The sequence below is a fragment of the Anomaloglossus baeobatrachus genome, chromosome 4, assembly GCF_048569485.1.
Source record: "Anomaloglossus baeobatrachus isolate aAnoBae1 chromosome 4, aAnoBae1.hap1, whole genome shotgun sequence".
Lineage (NCBI taxonomy): Eukaryota > Metazoa > Chordata > Amphibia > Anura > Aromobatidae > Anomaloglossus > Anomaloglossus baeobatrachus.
Genome location: NC_134356.1, coordinates 61,935,183 through 61,953,011, shown reverse-complemented (window position 1 = coordinate 61,953,011; position 17,829 = coordinate 61,935,183). Strand labels below are relative to the sequence as shown.

Below are 17,829 nucleotides of genomic sequence, written 5' to 3'. Positions count from 1 at the left end.
ACCAATCTTACAGCCTTCTTTCAATAGCATTAGTTCCTCCACACTATATAAACCCCCTATGTTATCATTCTTATTGCCCCTTGAAGAAGCCACAGTGATACGCGCATCGGGGGCTGTAAGATATGATGCTGCTCCTCGTTTGATTTTTTTTTTTTCTTTTTTAACTGTTCGGATACTTCACTACACATATTTCCTATTTTTTTATAAGAATTTTTCCCAAACATTTTCTTTAAATTTGCCACCTAGCCTGCTCACTCCATATATTTTTTTGGAGGCCTACCTTTTTTATATTTTTTTTTCTTTATATATTTATTTATTTAAGGGGTTTGTGTAATGAAGTTACACTATTCCTTATATTTGTCAAATTTTTATATTTCTAATGAGTATCTACATATCCCTTACTAAGTTATCCATACCACGGATATTTTTTTGCAATTATAGGATTATGTAATTTTACATGTTACTATACAAACTCAATGGTTTTAGAGATCGTTTTGTATCTGTGTGTGTATATATATATATATATATATATATATATATATATATATATATATATATATATATATATATATATATATATATATATATATATTCTTTTTCTTCAATTTTTTTTCCTTGTATGTTATATATTTTTTTTTACTATTTTTCTTCAATAAAAACTTACTATTTTATTTGTGTGGTCATCTTATTAGGTTTCTTTATGTTTTTGGCTATAATTTGACCACTCCTTGCTTACAGCCAATTTGTTGGTCCTATTCACACTCCACTAGCCCATTGGTTAGCCACCACTGTTATAGGTTTTTGTAGGTGGAGAGGGGTAAAACAGCTATTCCTAAATTTATCGGGGTTTTGTTCATTGTATCTCGTTTTTCCAGTTTCGAGTTTTATACGGCTACAAAATGTCTGCTTTTTCACAATAAAATAAAATGGTTTCTCTGTTGGTGTTTTCGAAGAACTATCATTTTTATTTTTCCGGCATCCGAGCTGTGTAAGGGCTTGTTTTACTGTGTGGGTAAGAGTAACATGATAAGTTTAGTGTTGGCATCATTACCGGTTGCGGTGGTATGATACCAATTATGTGTACTTTTTCTTTAGATTTTTCTTTTTATATGCTATAAACTAATTTTTTATTGGCAAAAAGTTAAATATTTTTAATTTTAACTTTTTTTTTTAGTGTTACGAAGGGACTTTAGCGCTCGTGAACCCAGTATGTTACTATCCTCTGTATTGCAGAATATGCCAAAAACGCTGTAGTTCTTAAATTCAGTCAGGAAAAAAAAATATTTCTCAAATCTCATAGCTTTTACTGGTGCTGTAAAAAGCAAATTTTAAATTTGGATATATACTGAGCTATATATATATATATATATATATATATATATATATATATATATATATATATATATATATATATATATATATATATATATATATATATATATATATATATATATATATATACACATATACATACATACATACATACATACATATATATATATATATATATATATATATACATATACACACACACACACACACACACACACACACACACACACAAGTGTGGTGACTGTGGAGGCCGGGTCATCTGGCGTAGCACCCCATCACTCTCCTTCTTAGTCAAATAGCCCTTACACAGCCTGGAGGTGTGTTTGGGGTCATTGTCCTGTTAAAAAATAAATGATGGTCCAACTAAACTCAAACCGGATGGAATAGCACGCCGCTGCAAGATGCTGTGGTAGCCATGCTGGTTCAGTATGCCTTTAATTTTGAATAAATCCCCAACAGTGTCACCAGCAAAGCCCTCCCACACCATCACACCTCCTCCTCCATGCTTCATGGTCGGAACCAGGCACGTAGAGTCCATCCGTTCACCTTTTCTGCGTCGCACAAAAACACGGTGGTTGGATCCAAAGAACTCAAATTTGGACTCATCAGACCAAAGCACAGATTTCCACTGGTCTAATGTCCATTCCTTGTGTTCTTTAGCCCAAACAAGGCTCTTCGGCTTGTTGCCTGTCCTTAGCAGTGGTTTCCTAGCAGCTATTTTACCATGAAGGCCTGCTGCACAAAATCTCCTCTTAACAGTTGTTATAGAGATGTGTCTGCTGCTAGAACTCTGTGTGGCATTGACCTGGTCTCTAATCTGAGCTGCTCTTAACCTGCGATTTCTGAGGCTGGTGACTCGGATAAACGTATCCTCCTCAGCAGAGGTGACTCTTGGTCTTCCTTTTTTGGGGCGGTCCTCATGTGAGCCAGTTTCTTTGTTGCCTTTGATGGTTTTTGCCACTGCACTTGGGGGCACTTTCAAAGTTTTCCCAATTTTTCGGACTGACTGACCTTAATTTCTGAAAGTAATGATGGCCACTCATTTTTCTTTACTTACCTGCTTTTTTTCTTGCCATAATACAAATTCTAACAGTCTATTCAGTAGGACTATCAGCTGTGTATCCACCAGACTTTTGCACAACACAACTGATGGTCCCAACCCCATTTATAAGGCAAGAAATTCCACTTATTAAACCTGACAGGGCACACCTGTGAAGTGAAAACCATTTACGGTGACTACCTCTTGAAGCTCAGCAAGAGAATGCCAAGAGTGTGCAAAGCCGTAATCAAAGCAAAAGGTGGCTACTTTGAAGAACCTAGAATATAAGACATATTTTCAGCTGTTTCACAATTTATTAAGTATTTCATTCCACATGTGTTAATTCATAGTTTTGATGCCTTCAACGTGAATCTACAATTTTCAGAGTCATGACAATAAAGAAAACTCTTTGAATGAGAAGGTGTGTATAAACTTTTGGTCTGTACTGTATATAAAAAAAGATGCAAGTGAAAATAGCCCAATGAGCATCCTATCTGGTCCTACTTATGACATGGCCTAGTGGGTATACAAAAATTACAGATTTGGGAAATTTATTAGGCCTCAGTTCAAAAAAAAAATCCTTAGGCTGAGAACACACTGGGATTTGTGCGAGTCCTCGCATGACACTCGGCTCACGCTCGCACAGCGGTAGCAGAGTGTCATGCGAGGGTCATGCAACTGTGGTCCGATCAGACGACAGTTGCGGAGGGGAGGGCCGGATTTATCTCCCTTTCTCCTCTGTTGCCGGCTGATGCGAGAATTGGTGTAATGCAAGAGCAGTGCGATGTTTCTCTCGCCCCATAGACTTGTATGGGTGCGAGTGGACCAGGACGGCATTCAACCTGCAGCATGCTGCGACTGTTTTCTCAGTCCGATTAGGGATGAGAAAATAATCTCTCATGGGAGCGGCCCCATAGAGTAATATTGGTCCAAGTGGAATGCGATTTTTTATCGCATTCCACTCGCACCGTTTTTCTTGCTGTGTGTCCTAGGCCTTAGGTTGGCCCCTGAGTATTTGTATTGCAGAGTAGCCCTTGGCAAGTGCTACCCCTATAGCTACCCTTCTATTTTGGACAACTGGTTAACATATTAATGCACTAACTGCATATGTGTAATTATTTATGGATGAAAATGCTCTTTAGGACACTATGGGAATGAACCACGATGGGTAGATGCCGGCTGATTTGTCAGCACCGAAAGCTCAGGTTCTCTACCGGCTGAAGTAACGCTGTCCTTACATTCGGTGACACTGAACTGGAACGGACATGATGGTTTCTGCTACAGAAGCAGTTTTTTTTTTTTTTGCAGAACCCTGTTACTGTAGTGTTAATGCGATTACCACATAGCAATGCACTGACAGACGAAGATGGCGAAAGACAGACTCTCCGTAAATACAAAAAAACAAAAATACAATTTCATCGGCCTGAACAGGAGTCTGAGGTTGATTAATTCTCAGGAGCTCTCCTTCCCAGATCTCTTATCTCACAATTCATAATTGGTTATCTGCTAAAGGACACAGGGGAAAAATGAAGAAAAAAATAAATGGTTTGGTATTGTGAAGCTAAAAACCGCTAGACCTAGGGAATGCACAAGAAAACAATAAATCCAGCACTTCTTTCCTTTATCTCACCTTTTCTTTGACCCTATTTTGTCTTATACTAATTAAAATTAAAATAATATAAAGAAATCTTGTGTTTTAGGAGGTCAGTCAATTTTCTGTCCTCTCATTCTGTTTCTGGATGTAGGGCAACTAACTGCAGCAGGAGCCTCTCCCCTCTGTGGCAGCATTGTTAAGCCACGCCCCACTGGAATAGAGTTCTCATCATAGTATGGGGAGGTATATGTTGGCACAACTTTTTTCTCTATAGTATACTAGGCTTTCCCATGTACTTGGGCAGAATGGAAAAAAACCCAAAAACGTTAAATTGTGCGGCATAATTTTGTTGCTTTCTTTACATACGGGAATAAAAGTGGTCTTGGGTCAGTCGTACATACTTTTTTGTTGTCTACTTTACATACGGGCCTAGAGGCGGCCTTGGGTCAGTCGTACATACTTTTTGTTATTTTCTTTACATACGGGCCTAGAGGCGGCCTTGAGTCAGTCGTACATACTTTTTTGTTGTTGTTGTTTTCTTTACATACGGGCCTAGAGGCGGCCTTGAGTCAGTCGTACATACTTTTTTGTTATTGTTTTCTTTACATACGGGCCTAGAGGCGGCCTTGGGTCAGTCGTACATACTTTTTTGTTGTTGTTTTCTTGACATACGGGCCTAGAGGCGGCCTTGAGTCAGTCGTACATACTTTTTTGTGATTGTTTTCTTTACATACGTGCTTAGAGGTGGCCTCGGGTCAGTCGAATACCTGACTCATGGACCAAAAATGAATAAAGCATAGAATAGGGATTACACTTTCTTATATGCAACATGTAGCGGTTGTAAATGTCACACTTTCTTCTCTCCAGGTAATTCCTGACTGTTGAATTTTTTTGTTTAACATATCAAAACAAGTAAGAGTGCTACAAAATTTAGACAGAGTGACAAGATTTTTTGTGGTTTTTTTTTTAAAAGGCGCTAATTGGCTACATGTACTGTAAAGGCAATCTGTCACTAAGATCTTTCTTAGTAAACCACAAGTTCTGCATAATAAGCGGGGTTAGATACATTTCCAATTATACCTATTTCGTACCCATCCAGTGCTCTGTTGGGCCGATATTTGTCTCTCGAACATATGTCAACCAGTGCACTTGTGTGTCCAATTTGCATATGAGTGCACTTGCAGTTGTCGGCTCTGCTTCTCTTTTCTCCATCCAGTGCTGCCCACTGCATCTTGATTAACAGGGAGATAACTCTGCCGTGTGATGTCACCTCTGCTACCTTCTAAAATCTAACTCATGTGTCGCTCTTCCCTTGGCTGGTGCATGTGCTGTACGAAAAGATGGATCATGGCAATAGAAAGTCATATATTGTGCATGCAGCAGCCAAATGTCATTATAGTTGCTGAAAAAGACAAAAAGGCACAAATCGGGTTTTATCCTTGTAGTACCAGAATAAACTGATTTCAGGGAATCACTCACCTGGGGTAGTTGTGTAAGTCACAACTACTGTAGAAGCATAAATCAGACCACAATGGATGCTGCAGACCCCTTTGATAGTTCGATGTATGAAAGAAGGTAAGGGGTTAATCTGCGCTGCCATTTGGGACAAGAAGACGATCAATAGAAGATAAAAGTGTGATTTATTGTTCTATGCGTTTCGGAGAATTAAAACTCTTTCTTCAGGAGACAAAATGATGTGCATCAGTGATTTTGTTGCCTGAAGGAGGAGTTTTAATACTCTGAAACACGTAGAATAAATCACATCTTCAAATGATTGTCTTCTTGTCCCACATGGCAGCGCAAGTTAACCCCTTTCCTTCCACACATCCAGCCAAATGTAAAGCGGTGCATGCACAGCATTTTGCCGGGGAGAAGAGGCCATGTCATGGAGAAGAGGCGGCCATGTCATGGAGAAGAGGCGGCCATGTCATGGAGAAGAGGAGGCCATGTCATGGAGAAGAGGAGGCCATGTCATGGAGAAGAGGAGGCCATGTCATGGAGAAGAGGAGGCCATATCATGGAGAAGAGGAGGCCATGTCATGGAGAAGAGGAGGCCATGTCATCGAGAAGAGGAGGCCATGTCATCGAGAAGAGGAGGCCATGTCATCGAGAAGAGGAGGCCAGGTCATCGAGAAGAGGAGGCCAGGTCATCGAGAAGAGGCGGCCATGTCATCGAGAAGAGGCGGCCATGTCATCGAGAAGAGGCGGCCATGTCATGGAGAAGAGGCGGCCATGTCATGGAGAAGAGGAGGCCATGTCATGGAGAAGAGGAGGCCATGTCATGGAGAAGAGGAGGCCATGTCATGGAGAAGAGGAGGCCATGTCATGGAGAAGAGGAGGCCATGTCATGGAGAAGAGGAGGCCATGTCATGGAGAAGAGGAGGCCATGTCATGGAGAAGAGGAGGCCATGTCATGGAGAAGAGGAGGCCATGTCATGGAGAAGAGGCCATGTCATGGAGAAGAGGCAATGTCATGGAGAAGAGGCAATGTCATGGAGAAGAGGCAATGTCAAGCAACAGAGTTTCTGTTTAGCCATCAAAAAAATGGAAGGACATGGGGACAGCGTTGGGTGGAGAAGGGAAAATCAGAGCAGAGTATTACAACATCACTGATACACCAACAAATATACTTCATTTGCATTTTTCCAAAAGGCGAATTTCAAGGCAACAGAGTGCCGGATGGCTACGAAACAGGCATTATCGGCAATGTTTCAACCTATGCAGTTCTGCAATACCTGTGATTTACTGGGGAAACTCTTATTAACAGATTCCCTCGACGTTAGATATTTTGTATGATGTGATTCAACTAAGTGATGGTTTTCAGGGTGAACGACCTGGCCTGGTAGGATCGAAGGCCGAGCCGCCAGAATGGAAGCAAAGAAATACTATTTTCAATGGGACTAAAAGTGGTTTCTTTAAACCAGACATGTATGGGAAAGTCTTTTCTACTTCTAGGTGAGGAGTTTTTCCTGTTATGCAAGGAGTATAAAGGCAGCTAACCTAATCTTAAATCCAAACAAACTGGCACAGTGTTAGGCACATCTGACTCCCGCCGGACCCCAGAGATCAATCCTAATCACAGAGGATCCGCTCTGCCGATACATCTCAATAGGTAGATGAATTACTCCGAATGGGGAAATACACTGTAAACACTCATTGGCCGGACGGGGGAATGATTAAATACCTACAGTCAGAAAAGAAATACGCGTGAAAATGCGGCTTTAGTCTCTGCAGATATCCACACTAACATACATATAATCAGCTCTGATTATGGCATATTTATTGCCTTTTTAAGTGCTTTACCCCGTTTTTGTTTTTTTGGAGCAGATTTGAAGTAACGGTTTTGATTGGGATTTTTGGGTGTAGAAGGACTGATTTCGACTTTTAAAAATGTAACTGTTATTAGGTGCATTTTTTTTACGCTACACATGGAAGCTTATAGGAAAAAAAAAAAGCACTTTGTGCAAGAGTTTTCATGAAATCACATCGAATTTACTTGAACTGTTCAATGTAGCGGATGTTCTGTACAAAAAAAAAAAAATGTAGCTTTTGTTCTACGAGCAATGCTGGCTTAAGATTATTTTTTTCTTTGCCGTAGATCTTACCAGCATGATCCAACTCTTATACCACTGGATAAAAAAACCATTCTTAGCTTCCAAGTGTGAAGAATTACTATAGATAAAGTAGCAAAATCAGAGGGACAACCAAGAGGAAACTTTAAAAGGAATCGGTCAGCCTGTTTGTGCTATGTAATCTGCCCACAGCATGTGGTAGGGAAAGAAACCCTGATTCCTGCTATGTGTGACTTAGCTTATTGGATGCAGCAGTTATGATAGAGGCACAGGTTACTCTGCTGCAGAAGTAGCAGAGCTCAATTGTTGAGCGGTGTATAAATCCGCCCACACCACAGCTTTCTGGGTACAATATATAGTGACAGAGAGCTGCTAATCAGAGCTGGAGGCATGGCTGGACTAGGAGGCACGGGGTCAGTAGTCCTGTAGAGAGAATCTCCTGCTAATAAAATACTGATTGCATTGAAAGAGCAAAACACAGTACAGTAAGTGACATCACTGAAATTAGGGACTCTGCTCCTACATTATGCTGTTCTCAGATTACTTAGCAAAAACCTGAAGACAAATTCCCTTTAATAAGTCAATCTATATGTGGATTCAAATGCGAACTATACAATGTAATTAGCAAAAATGTCTGCTCATATTTAACCCCTTCAGCCCCCGGGCACTTTCCGTTTTTGCGTTTTTGTTTTTTGCTCCTTTTCTTCCAAGAGCCGTAACTTTTTTATTATTCCGTCAATCTTGCCATATGAGGGCTTGTTTTTTGCGGGACGAGTTGTACTTTTAAATGAAATCATAAGTTTTACCATATAGTGTACTGGAAAACGGCAAAAAAATTCCAAGTGCGGAAAAATTGCAAAAAAAGTGGGATCGTACAATAGTTTTTGGGATATTTTATTCACGGTGTTCACTATATGGTAAAACTGATGTGTGGGTGTGATGCCTCAGGTCGGTGCGAGTTTGTAGACACCAAACATGTATAGGTTTACTTGTATCTAAGGGGTTAAAAAAAAATCCCAAGTTTGTCCAATAAAAGTGGCGCACGTTTTGCGCCATTTTCCGAAACACGTAGAGTTCTTATTTTTTGGGATCTATGGCTCAGTGATGGCTTATTTTTTGCGTCTCGAGCTGACGTTTATAATGGTACCATTTTTGCGCAGATGCTACGTTTTGATCGCCTGTTATTGCATTTTGCGCAAAACTTGCGGCGACCAAAAAACGTAATTTTGGCGTTTGGAATTTTTTTGCCACTACGCCGTTTACCAATCAGAATAATTGATTTTATATTTTGATAGATCGGGCATTTCTGAACGCGGCGATACCAAATATGTGTATATTTATTTATTTTTTAACCCTTTAATTTTCAATGGGGGGAAAGGGGGGTGATTTGAACTTTTAGGTTTTTTGTTTTTTTTTTAATTTTTTAAAACTTTTTTTTTACTTTTTTTATTTTATTTTACTAGTCCCCCTAGGGGGCTATAGCAATCAGCAATCCGATTGCTGATCGCTATCTGCTGATCACAGCTATACCGCTGTAATCAGCAGATTCAGTCACTTTCTTTCTTCCTCTGCTCCGTGCCGAGGAAGAATGAAAGTGAAACTTCGTAGCACCAGGCGTCATCACATGACCCTGTGCTACGATGGCAACCACCGAACGTCACGTGATCACTCACGTGACGTCCGGAGGGGGCGGCGGTAAGTAAAAAAGATGGCCGCGCGCATGTAGATCTCGCTGCCAGACTTTGGCAGCGAGATCTAAGGGGTTAATGTTCCGGGTGGAATGCGATTCCACTCGGAACATGTAGGCACACATGTCAGCTGTTGAAAACAGCTGATATGTGTGCCGATCCACGCCGCCTGCCCGCGGCAGGGGGCGGGGCTTAACGGGACACGATCTATGACGGATAGATCCGTCCAAGGTCGTGAAGGGGTTAAAGTCTAAATTTACTTACAAAATCCCTGAAGAATATACAATTATAGTATTATTCGGATTATAACACGCACTTTTCCTCCTAAAAATGTGGGAGGAAAATGAGAGGTGTGTCTTAAAATTGTAATGTAGCCTACTGAGGGGTGGAGGAGAGGGGGTCACATGAGGCCATGGCAATGCTGTGTGCTGGGCTGCAGGCGCTGCTCTGTGCCAGGGCTGGGGACGCTGCTCTGTGCGCTGGGCTGAGGGTGCTGCTCTGTGCGCTGGGCTGAGGGCGCTGCTCTGTGCGCTGGGCTGAGGGCGCTGCTCTGTGCGCTGGACTGAGGGCGCTGCTCTGTGCGCTGGACTGAGGGCGCTGCTCTGTGCGCTGGACTGAGGGCGCTGCTCTGTGCGCTGGACTGAGGGCGCTGCTCTGTGCGCTGGACTGAGGGCGCTGCTCTGTGCGCTGGACTGAGGGCGCTGCTCTGTGCGCTGGACTGAGGGCGCTGCTCTGTGCCAGGGCATTCTAAAGATGTTGGCGGTGCGGACTTCAAATCATGGCGCCCGGATTCGACACATGCGCAGATGGCGCTCTTGGCTCAAGATCTCATCTGTGCACGCGCCGCCTCCGGTCCATTGATGTCCCAGCAGCAGACTTGAGGAAAATTGAGCCCAGAGGTGGTGCATGCGCAAATGAGATCTCAGCTTGTCATTGAGCCGATAACTCAATCTGCACAAGCGCAGACTTCGGGCACTATTTCTTTGAAGCCCACACTGCTGACATATTCAGAATAGCCCAAGCCTGAGCACCCGCAGCGAGCACCAGCACAGAGCAGCATCCGCAACCCCAGAGCAGCGCTGCCGCCCGCAACGAACATCTGGCGCCCCCCCCCCCCCCCCCCCCCCCGCTGTGCTCCAGCACCGCCCCGCAATCTGTGACCCTGCTACACCCCTGCTGCCGCACCCCTCCTCGGTTAGACACCACTGAGTTATAAAACAAACCCAATATTTATTTTTTTTCTAAATTTGGAGTGCGTTTTATAATCCGGTGCGTCTTGTAAGACGAAAAATATAGTACTTTATCTCACCCAGTAAAATCATTTAACAAGATTACAAATATTAAAAGCAATTTTTTTTTTTTATGATATTTGTTCTCATTCATATCCCTTTAAATACTGTATAGATTCCCACCATTTGTCCTGCTGTGCCACCCACATACTCCGCATTGCTGCTTTCCTAGAGCCATCAGTGAAGGCATTAGAGCTACTTAAGAAGCCATTGTTTATCTCTAAGAGGTTTTGTACGGAATGACTTCTAATATTCAAGATATAAAAGATACAAATAGCTTAGTACATCCACGCTTGGATGAGCACACCACAGCATTTGGAGCTGTAAAAGCAATTAAAGCAAATGAAACAATATACGGCCCATAGATGAACCCCTGTGATGGGTAATATTTCCCCCGAATATAAGCGCATTATTGCCAGACCTGCTGGTGAATAAGGTCAGGAGATCATCTCAGATGGTCACCATCAACCTTTGTGAACAAATCTGCCGGACCCGGCATCCCCTGAGGCGGTATAGAGGGGTCTCCACCAGGCACATTGATGCTTAATTAAGGAAATTTCAGGCTACATAGCAGATTTACCATTCCTAGGACCTAGCAGCTTCTGTTCCCTCCCTGCGCCCAGGGATCACGTTCACTGGTTCGGAGAAGGAGGCAGGGTAAGTGTTTCCTAAACTGCATACACCGTGCTGGTTCAGTGCTGTGTATACAGAGATGGTGAAGGTAAGCATGGTAATAAACCAGGATTATGTTCTCTCTGGGAAGTCCGGCTGTGTGCGTCAGGAGCTTCACACCCCCTCAGGTTTACAATCTTGTGAAAGCTAAAGGCCCCATCACACATAACGAGAGCGCTAACGAGATCGTTGCCAAGTCACAGTTTCTGTGACGCAGCAATGATCTCACCAGAGATCTCGTTATGTGTGACACCTACCAGCGATCAGGCCCCTGCTGTGAGATCGCTAGTCATTGCCGAAGGGTCCGGACCATTTTCTTCAAAGGCGATGTCCTGCTGGGCAGGACACATCGCTGTGTTTGACACCGACCAATGACCTCCTAACACAGTCCCAACGCCCGCCGAGTTCGTTATACAGGTCGCTGATCGTTACTGCGTCGTTGGTAAGGTCTGACTGTGTGACATCTCACCAGCGACTTACCAGCGATCCTTATCAGGTCGTATCGTTGTCGGGATCGCTGGTAAGTCGTCGTGTGTCACTAGTCCTTAACAAGACTGCACTGACATCTTATAAATTCAGTGCAAGGATAACAGAGATAGTGAAAATAATCCAGCTAGTCTGTGGCAGTAACCGGCATGTAAGGATCAAAAGCTCTGAAACGTGGAATGTTTATGAAGAGAAAGAGGGATCCAGCTTCCGAAATATGGTAAAACAATTCTTTACAACTTTATTCCATTAAAACCACGTATTTTTCTAATACATAACACCATATGTGAAGCCAGGAATCGGCAACGCATTTCGAATGCTAACTGCTTTCTTTGTCAAGCTTGACAAAAGAACGCAGCCAGCGTTCGAAACGCGTTGCTGATTCCTGGGCTCCCTGGCTCCACATATTATGGTGTTATGTATTGGAAAAATCTGTGGTTTTAATGGAATAAAGTTTCAAAGAATTGTTTTACCTCAGTGGCTCAGTGGTTAGCACTGCAGTCTTGCAGCGCTGGGGTCCTGGGTTCAAATCCCACCAAGGACTCCATCTGCAAGGAGTTTGTATGTTCTCCCCGTGTTTGCGTGGGTTTCCTCGGGTTCTCCGGTTTCCTCCCACACTCCAAAGACATACAGATAGGGACTCTAGATTGTGAGCCCCAATGGGGACAGTGTTGCCAATGTATGTAAAGCGCTGCGGAATATGTTAGCGCTATATAAAAATAAAGATTTGATTTTGATTTTTACCATATTCTGGAAGATGGATCCCTTTTTCTCTTCAAGGATAGCAGTGGACTGCCAGGACGTTTATAGTCTATGATCAGTCCAGACGTAGTTTAAAGACATCCAGTCACATGCTAGAAATATGTAGTTTATACCTGATGTAAATGCTGCTGTTATCATGAATCTGGATTTTTTCTTTTTCCTGTGCCTCTCCATTCTTGAGTTATGCCCCCCTCAACCCGGTATGTAGATCTAGTCTATTTAGACAATTGGGCGTGGTCAATTCTCTGTGGGCATGTTCTTGGTCACCATGCCTAGTTGGCTAAAAAGACTAGATTTACAAGCTGTAAAAAGAAGGACCATATTTGAGGAATGGAGGAACAAGAAAATAACTACACCAGATTTAAATGAACACAGGCATTTACCCCAGGTAAAAAAAAAAAAAAAAAAAAAGTATTTAAAGGCAAGTGACAAGTCCTCTCCCTAGAATGCGTATCGGGGCGGTGCTTATTTTATTTCCTATTTTCTGCAAAATTTAGTTGAAATTTTAAAACTCTAGGTATTCCTCAAGTATCTTGTTGTTGGTAATATCAAGTTGTTCAAATAATTTTATGTGATAGGCATTTTGGTATAATAATAATAATTTTATTCATTTATATAGCGCTATTAATTCCACAGCGCTTTACATACATTGACAACACTGTCCCCACTGGGGTTCACAATCTGGAGTCCCTGTCTGTATGTTTTTGGAGTGTGGGAGGAAACCGGAGGAAACCCACGCAAACACAGGGAGAACATACAAACTCCTTGCAGATGGTGTCCCTTGGTGGGATTTGAACCCAGGACCCCAGCGCTGCAAGACTGAAGTGCTAACCACTGAGCCACCATGCCACCCATATAACAATGCTTTTTTGGGGAGCCCCAAATATAAGTCACGCGTTCTTGGGCAATGGTCCATCTCTGACTCATGGGAAGATATAAGCTGGGAAGATACTACTTGAAAAATCACTACAATGCAAGTGAAGAAGAATGTTCTTTCTTCTATTCCAAATTTCAAAATGCATCTTGGCTCCTTCATTACAAAAAGTAATGGTATTTATTCATTTATATAGCGCTATTAATTCCACAGCGCTTTACATACATCAACAATTCTGTCCCCATTGGGGCTCACAATCTAAGGTCTCTATCAGTAGGTCTTTGTAGTGTGGGAGGAAACCAAAGAACCCGGAGGAAACCCACGCAAACACGGGGAGAACATACAAACTCCTTGCAGATGGGGTTCTTGGTGGGATTTGAACCCAGGACCCCAGCTCTGGTGTATTATATCATTCTCGTATATGTATACACCGAGCGTTCGGAGACATTTCATTACATTTGGTGTAGGGTAAGGAGTATTAAAGGAAATGGATAGATGCCTCGTACCTCAGCGATTAGGACCACAATCACACAGTCTTCCTTCTCTTGTTGGTTTAGTTCAGATATCAATGAGTTGAGGGTGTCTGCCAGATAAGAGTGGACTTCTCTCTTTACGCTTGGGATCCCCATTACTATAGACACTGTGAAAGTAACACAGAGGTACACATTAGCGATGAACGAAAGAGCAACCGGACAGGAGAAAGAGCAAAAAATAACCATTGTTAGCAAAGAAATAAGCTTAAAATATAAAATTATAAGTGTCTGCATGATGTAATTTCCCCAATTACAGCCGTTAAATCTTAAGGTGTCTAGGGATTTACATTTCAAAGCCTTGCATGCACATACATGCGGTTTGGCTGGGTTGATGTTACTGACAGATTCCCTTTAAATCGAACCAATGGAGAAAGTTGCAAAAGCAGTGAGAAATTACTATGAATAATACAAGAGGTAAAATTCAATCAGCTTGTGATAGATTGGCTCAGCTGAAATAGGATTGTACTGGCAAATATGAGGTTACAAGGAACCTGTCACCAGATTTGGGGCCTATAAGCTGCGGCCACCACCACTGAGCTCTTATATACAGCATTTCTAACATTCTGTATATAAGAGCCCAGGACGCTGTGTAGAACGAAAAAATGACTCTATAATACTTACCTAAACGGTCGGTGCGGTGCAGACTGAGGGTCTCCGTTGTCCAGGTGCGGCGCCTCCTCTTTCAGCCATCTTTGTCCTCCTTCTGAAGCCTGTGTGCATGACGCGTCCTACATCATACGTCTACGTCATACACACAGGTGGGCATTGATGTCCCGCTTATGCACACTACTATACTTTGATCTGACCTGCGCAGGACTTCAATACCCACCTGTGTGCATGACGTAGGATGCATCATGCACACAGGCTTCAAAAGAAGGACAAAGATGGCCGAAAGAGGAGGCGCCGCACCTGGAGAGACCCATCTGCACCGGACCAACCGTTTAGGTGAGTATTATAAAGCCTGGGCTTTTATATACAGCATGTTAGAATGCTGTATATAAGAAGAAGAAAAGGTCTTGCACCACCAAACTGCATCCCGCATTAATTCCGAAAAGGAGGAGGTTAGGTCAGGTTGTTTTCCCAATATAGCGCTGGTCGTGGGTGCACGTTGAAATACAAGTCAAAGTCTCATTATATTACCATGGAAAGTAGAGAATCAACGGCACATACCATCCGATTTCCAGAAAAAAAAAAACAGATTATTTTATTGGTTCCAGAGGTGCACATAAAAGGCAAGAGGAGAGCTGGATGCGGGTCTCCTTAGGACTGGCGTGTATCTAAAGGGGTACTTGCTTTTGAAAAGTGTAGAACAGTGCAGTCTTAAATTTTAGGGGGTTTTGGCACAGTGTTGTGAGATAATGGAGATGGGGTACTGGGCTTGGAAAGATGGGTATATACATTCTTCCTTTGTATAACATGACTAAACAGGGAATCAGAAAAGCTCCATTTACCTCCAGTCCTTCCCTGACCCACGTGTATTGCTGGCTGCAAGCTGTTCTCCTTGGACAGAAGGTGGGGTAGGTGGTGGAAGATGGTGGGTAAATGTAACACATTCTTGTTTGTGATGTTCCACAGTTTCAGCTTGGTTTCATCTGGAAGAAAATAACAAAGATAAATGTAATTTAAAAATCTGATCTTTAAAAAAAAACACCATTAAAATGCCCGGCGAGGATGTAACCGGTAATACGCAGTGGACACAATTCAATTCATTTGTAGCAGACCACTGATTGATGAGATTCGGCTCATGCCGTGAAGAACAATCATTAGTCCAATTTGTTTTTGAGAAATACAAGGAGTTTTTTTAGCCTTCAAACTAAGAATGAGGTAGAAGACGCATTAGGTTTGCAACAAAAAAAAATCCCGGATTCCTGCACGGACTACAAATGAAATGTGATCTGATTGTTCTCCACGTTACAGTTATTGGCAAACCCAATATAACTAGGCTAGTAACACATTGGCTCTCGGAAAGCTCATGTCTGTTTTTCGAGTACATGGACTAAACATCTACAGTGCAAGGAGAATAAGTAAGTGAACCTCTGTGTCTAATGACTTTGCTAATTGGGCTTTCCTGAGCATTTTTTCCTACAAAAATGCACAAAAAAGCTAAAAAACAAAAACAAAACATAAAAAAACAGGAGGTTTCACCTGCAGATTTTAGGGTTCCAAATGAAACGGAGTAAAATCCATACCAAAAATATGCATTTCCGCAACAGTTAACATTGCAGATTATAAAAATAGCGGCCGGCGCCATCTAGGCAGTTGGGCAGGAGCAGCGGTAGGTTAGATGTTAGATAAGATAGGGTTGAGCTAAACAGGGGGAGTAGTGACAGGTGGCAAGCGGATTGGCTAGTGGTGTGGTCTTTTTAGGGTGTCAGTTCTGAATAGGGTTGGACTAAGAGGAGACAAAGCTACGGTGTCAGGGAATACTGAGGTAACATCAAGCGTTATAGAGCCTACAGCTCACCCTGGCGGGTTCAGAGAATTCGTACCACTAGACAGCCATTGGTGCCCAGCGGCGAATGACTGTGAAAGAGGGGGAATGGAGACACAGGTCCGGCAGCCTGAGGATGAGATCCAAGGTAGCAAGGATAGGTTGAGAAAAAGTACACAACAATAACAAACAGCAGAACCTTGAGGAGGGAGGCCACATTTGTCATAGGGGTGTAAAGAATAAACTGTACAAGTCTGGTTTGCCAAGAGAACTCAGATGTCGCATGTTTTACTACTTCGGCTACGACAGGGATCGTCAGTGAGGTGATGGACACCGGCCTGAAGAAATCAGTAATGCCCCCCCCACCCCTTCCACCCGCCTGAAGTCCTACACGCACACACGGGCTCCTTGGTGAAGGAATGCGGAGCCCATATGGCCCGCCTTCCTTCACTGCTTCTATAAAATGCTGCAGATTGTATATACAACTTCAATGTGTGAAACTGCACTAAACAGGCACACAACACCTTGTTGCTTGTGATGAAAGTATGCTCAGCGGGAGATCAAGAGGAAACAACTTCCAGAAGATATTAGAAGACATGATATAGGGTCATAGAGTTGGAAGAGATAACATGACCTGGGTTTGCAATAATTCAGAATTAGACAAATTATCTATAAGTGGTGAAAATTCAGGACTGCGTCTACTTTTCTTTGGCGTAGGCATCCTGCAATCACTCCATGCTCACAATGGGCAGTCCTGAAAGTCCCCAATGACAACAGCAAAAACACACATACTGAAGCCTCTACAAACTGGTAAAAAAACAATAGATATGGGGTGGCATGATCTAAATAGGGCAGTACATGCAAGGCATCCTAGAAATATTGATAACCTGCATTTGCAGGGCGGAATTTGAAGAATGGACCAAAATGTCTCCTCAATATTGAGCAAATATTGCATGCAACTGCTAGAGACCTTGGTATGGGTGCTCGGAAAAGAATCAAATAGGTTATAGGGGGTTGTTCAAAGTTTTAAATGTGCAATGTATTAAAGCACTTGTAAACAAAACAAACTTTGCAAATTAACTCTTATTAAAAATCTTCTTACCTCCCAAAATAGGAGGGATTTTTAATTTGCTAGCGTACAGCTCCTTGCCTAGGCGAATGCCCACCTGCGGTCTCAGAATGACCGGTTACCTCGGGAAGGAATGTCTGCTTTTTGCAAATTCTACAATTTAGAATCTGGTTGCGAAGTGCTAATGTTGGATCCGGTCAGCTTCGGATCACCGAGAATCTACCACACTGCAGAGACAAAGCTGCCACTGCTAGCAGCCCTCAGGGAGTGCTTAGTTTGGACCAGGGACATGAACATGTGACTGAGCTGTCAATCTTCAGGAATTACGATATCGAGCTACCAAGAAGCTGGGAAGGAGAGGAACGGTAAGATAACATTTGAGAAAACAGTTTTAAGAAACTTAAAAGGAACCGGTGATCGGATGTTTATAATACTCAAACGGTCTGTGCAGGGCAGACTGGTCGGATGGGCGGTCTCCGTTCTCTGGG

At 42.6% G+C, this 17,829-nt stretch overlaps 1 protein-coding gene across 1 annotated transcript in view; it reads right to left on the bottom strand.

Annotated features, from left to right (window-relative positions):
* The window catches only part of MGAT4B (alpha-1,3-mannosyl-glycoprotein 4-beta-N-acetylglucosaminyltransferase B), a 511,447-nt gene that overhangs the window by 174,838 nt on the left and 318,780 nt on the right, over nucleotides 1–17,829 (bottom strand). The window contains exons 3-4 of the mRNA XM_075344381.1: nucleotides 15,293–15,433; nucleotides 13,815–13,948 (exon numbers count right to left, since the gene is read on the bottom strand). Coding sequence (XP_075200496.1) covers nucleotides 13,815–13,948; nucleotides 15,293–15,433 — 275 coding nt within the window. The remainder of the gene's footprint in view (nucleotides 1–13,814; nucleotides 13,949–15,292; nucleotides 15,434–17,829) is intronic.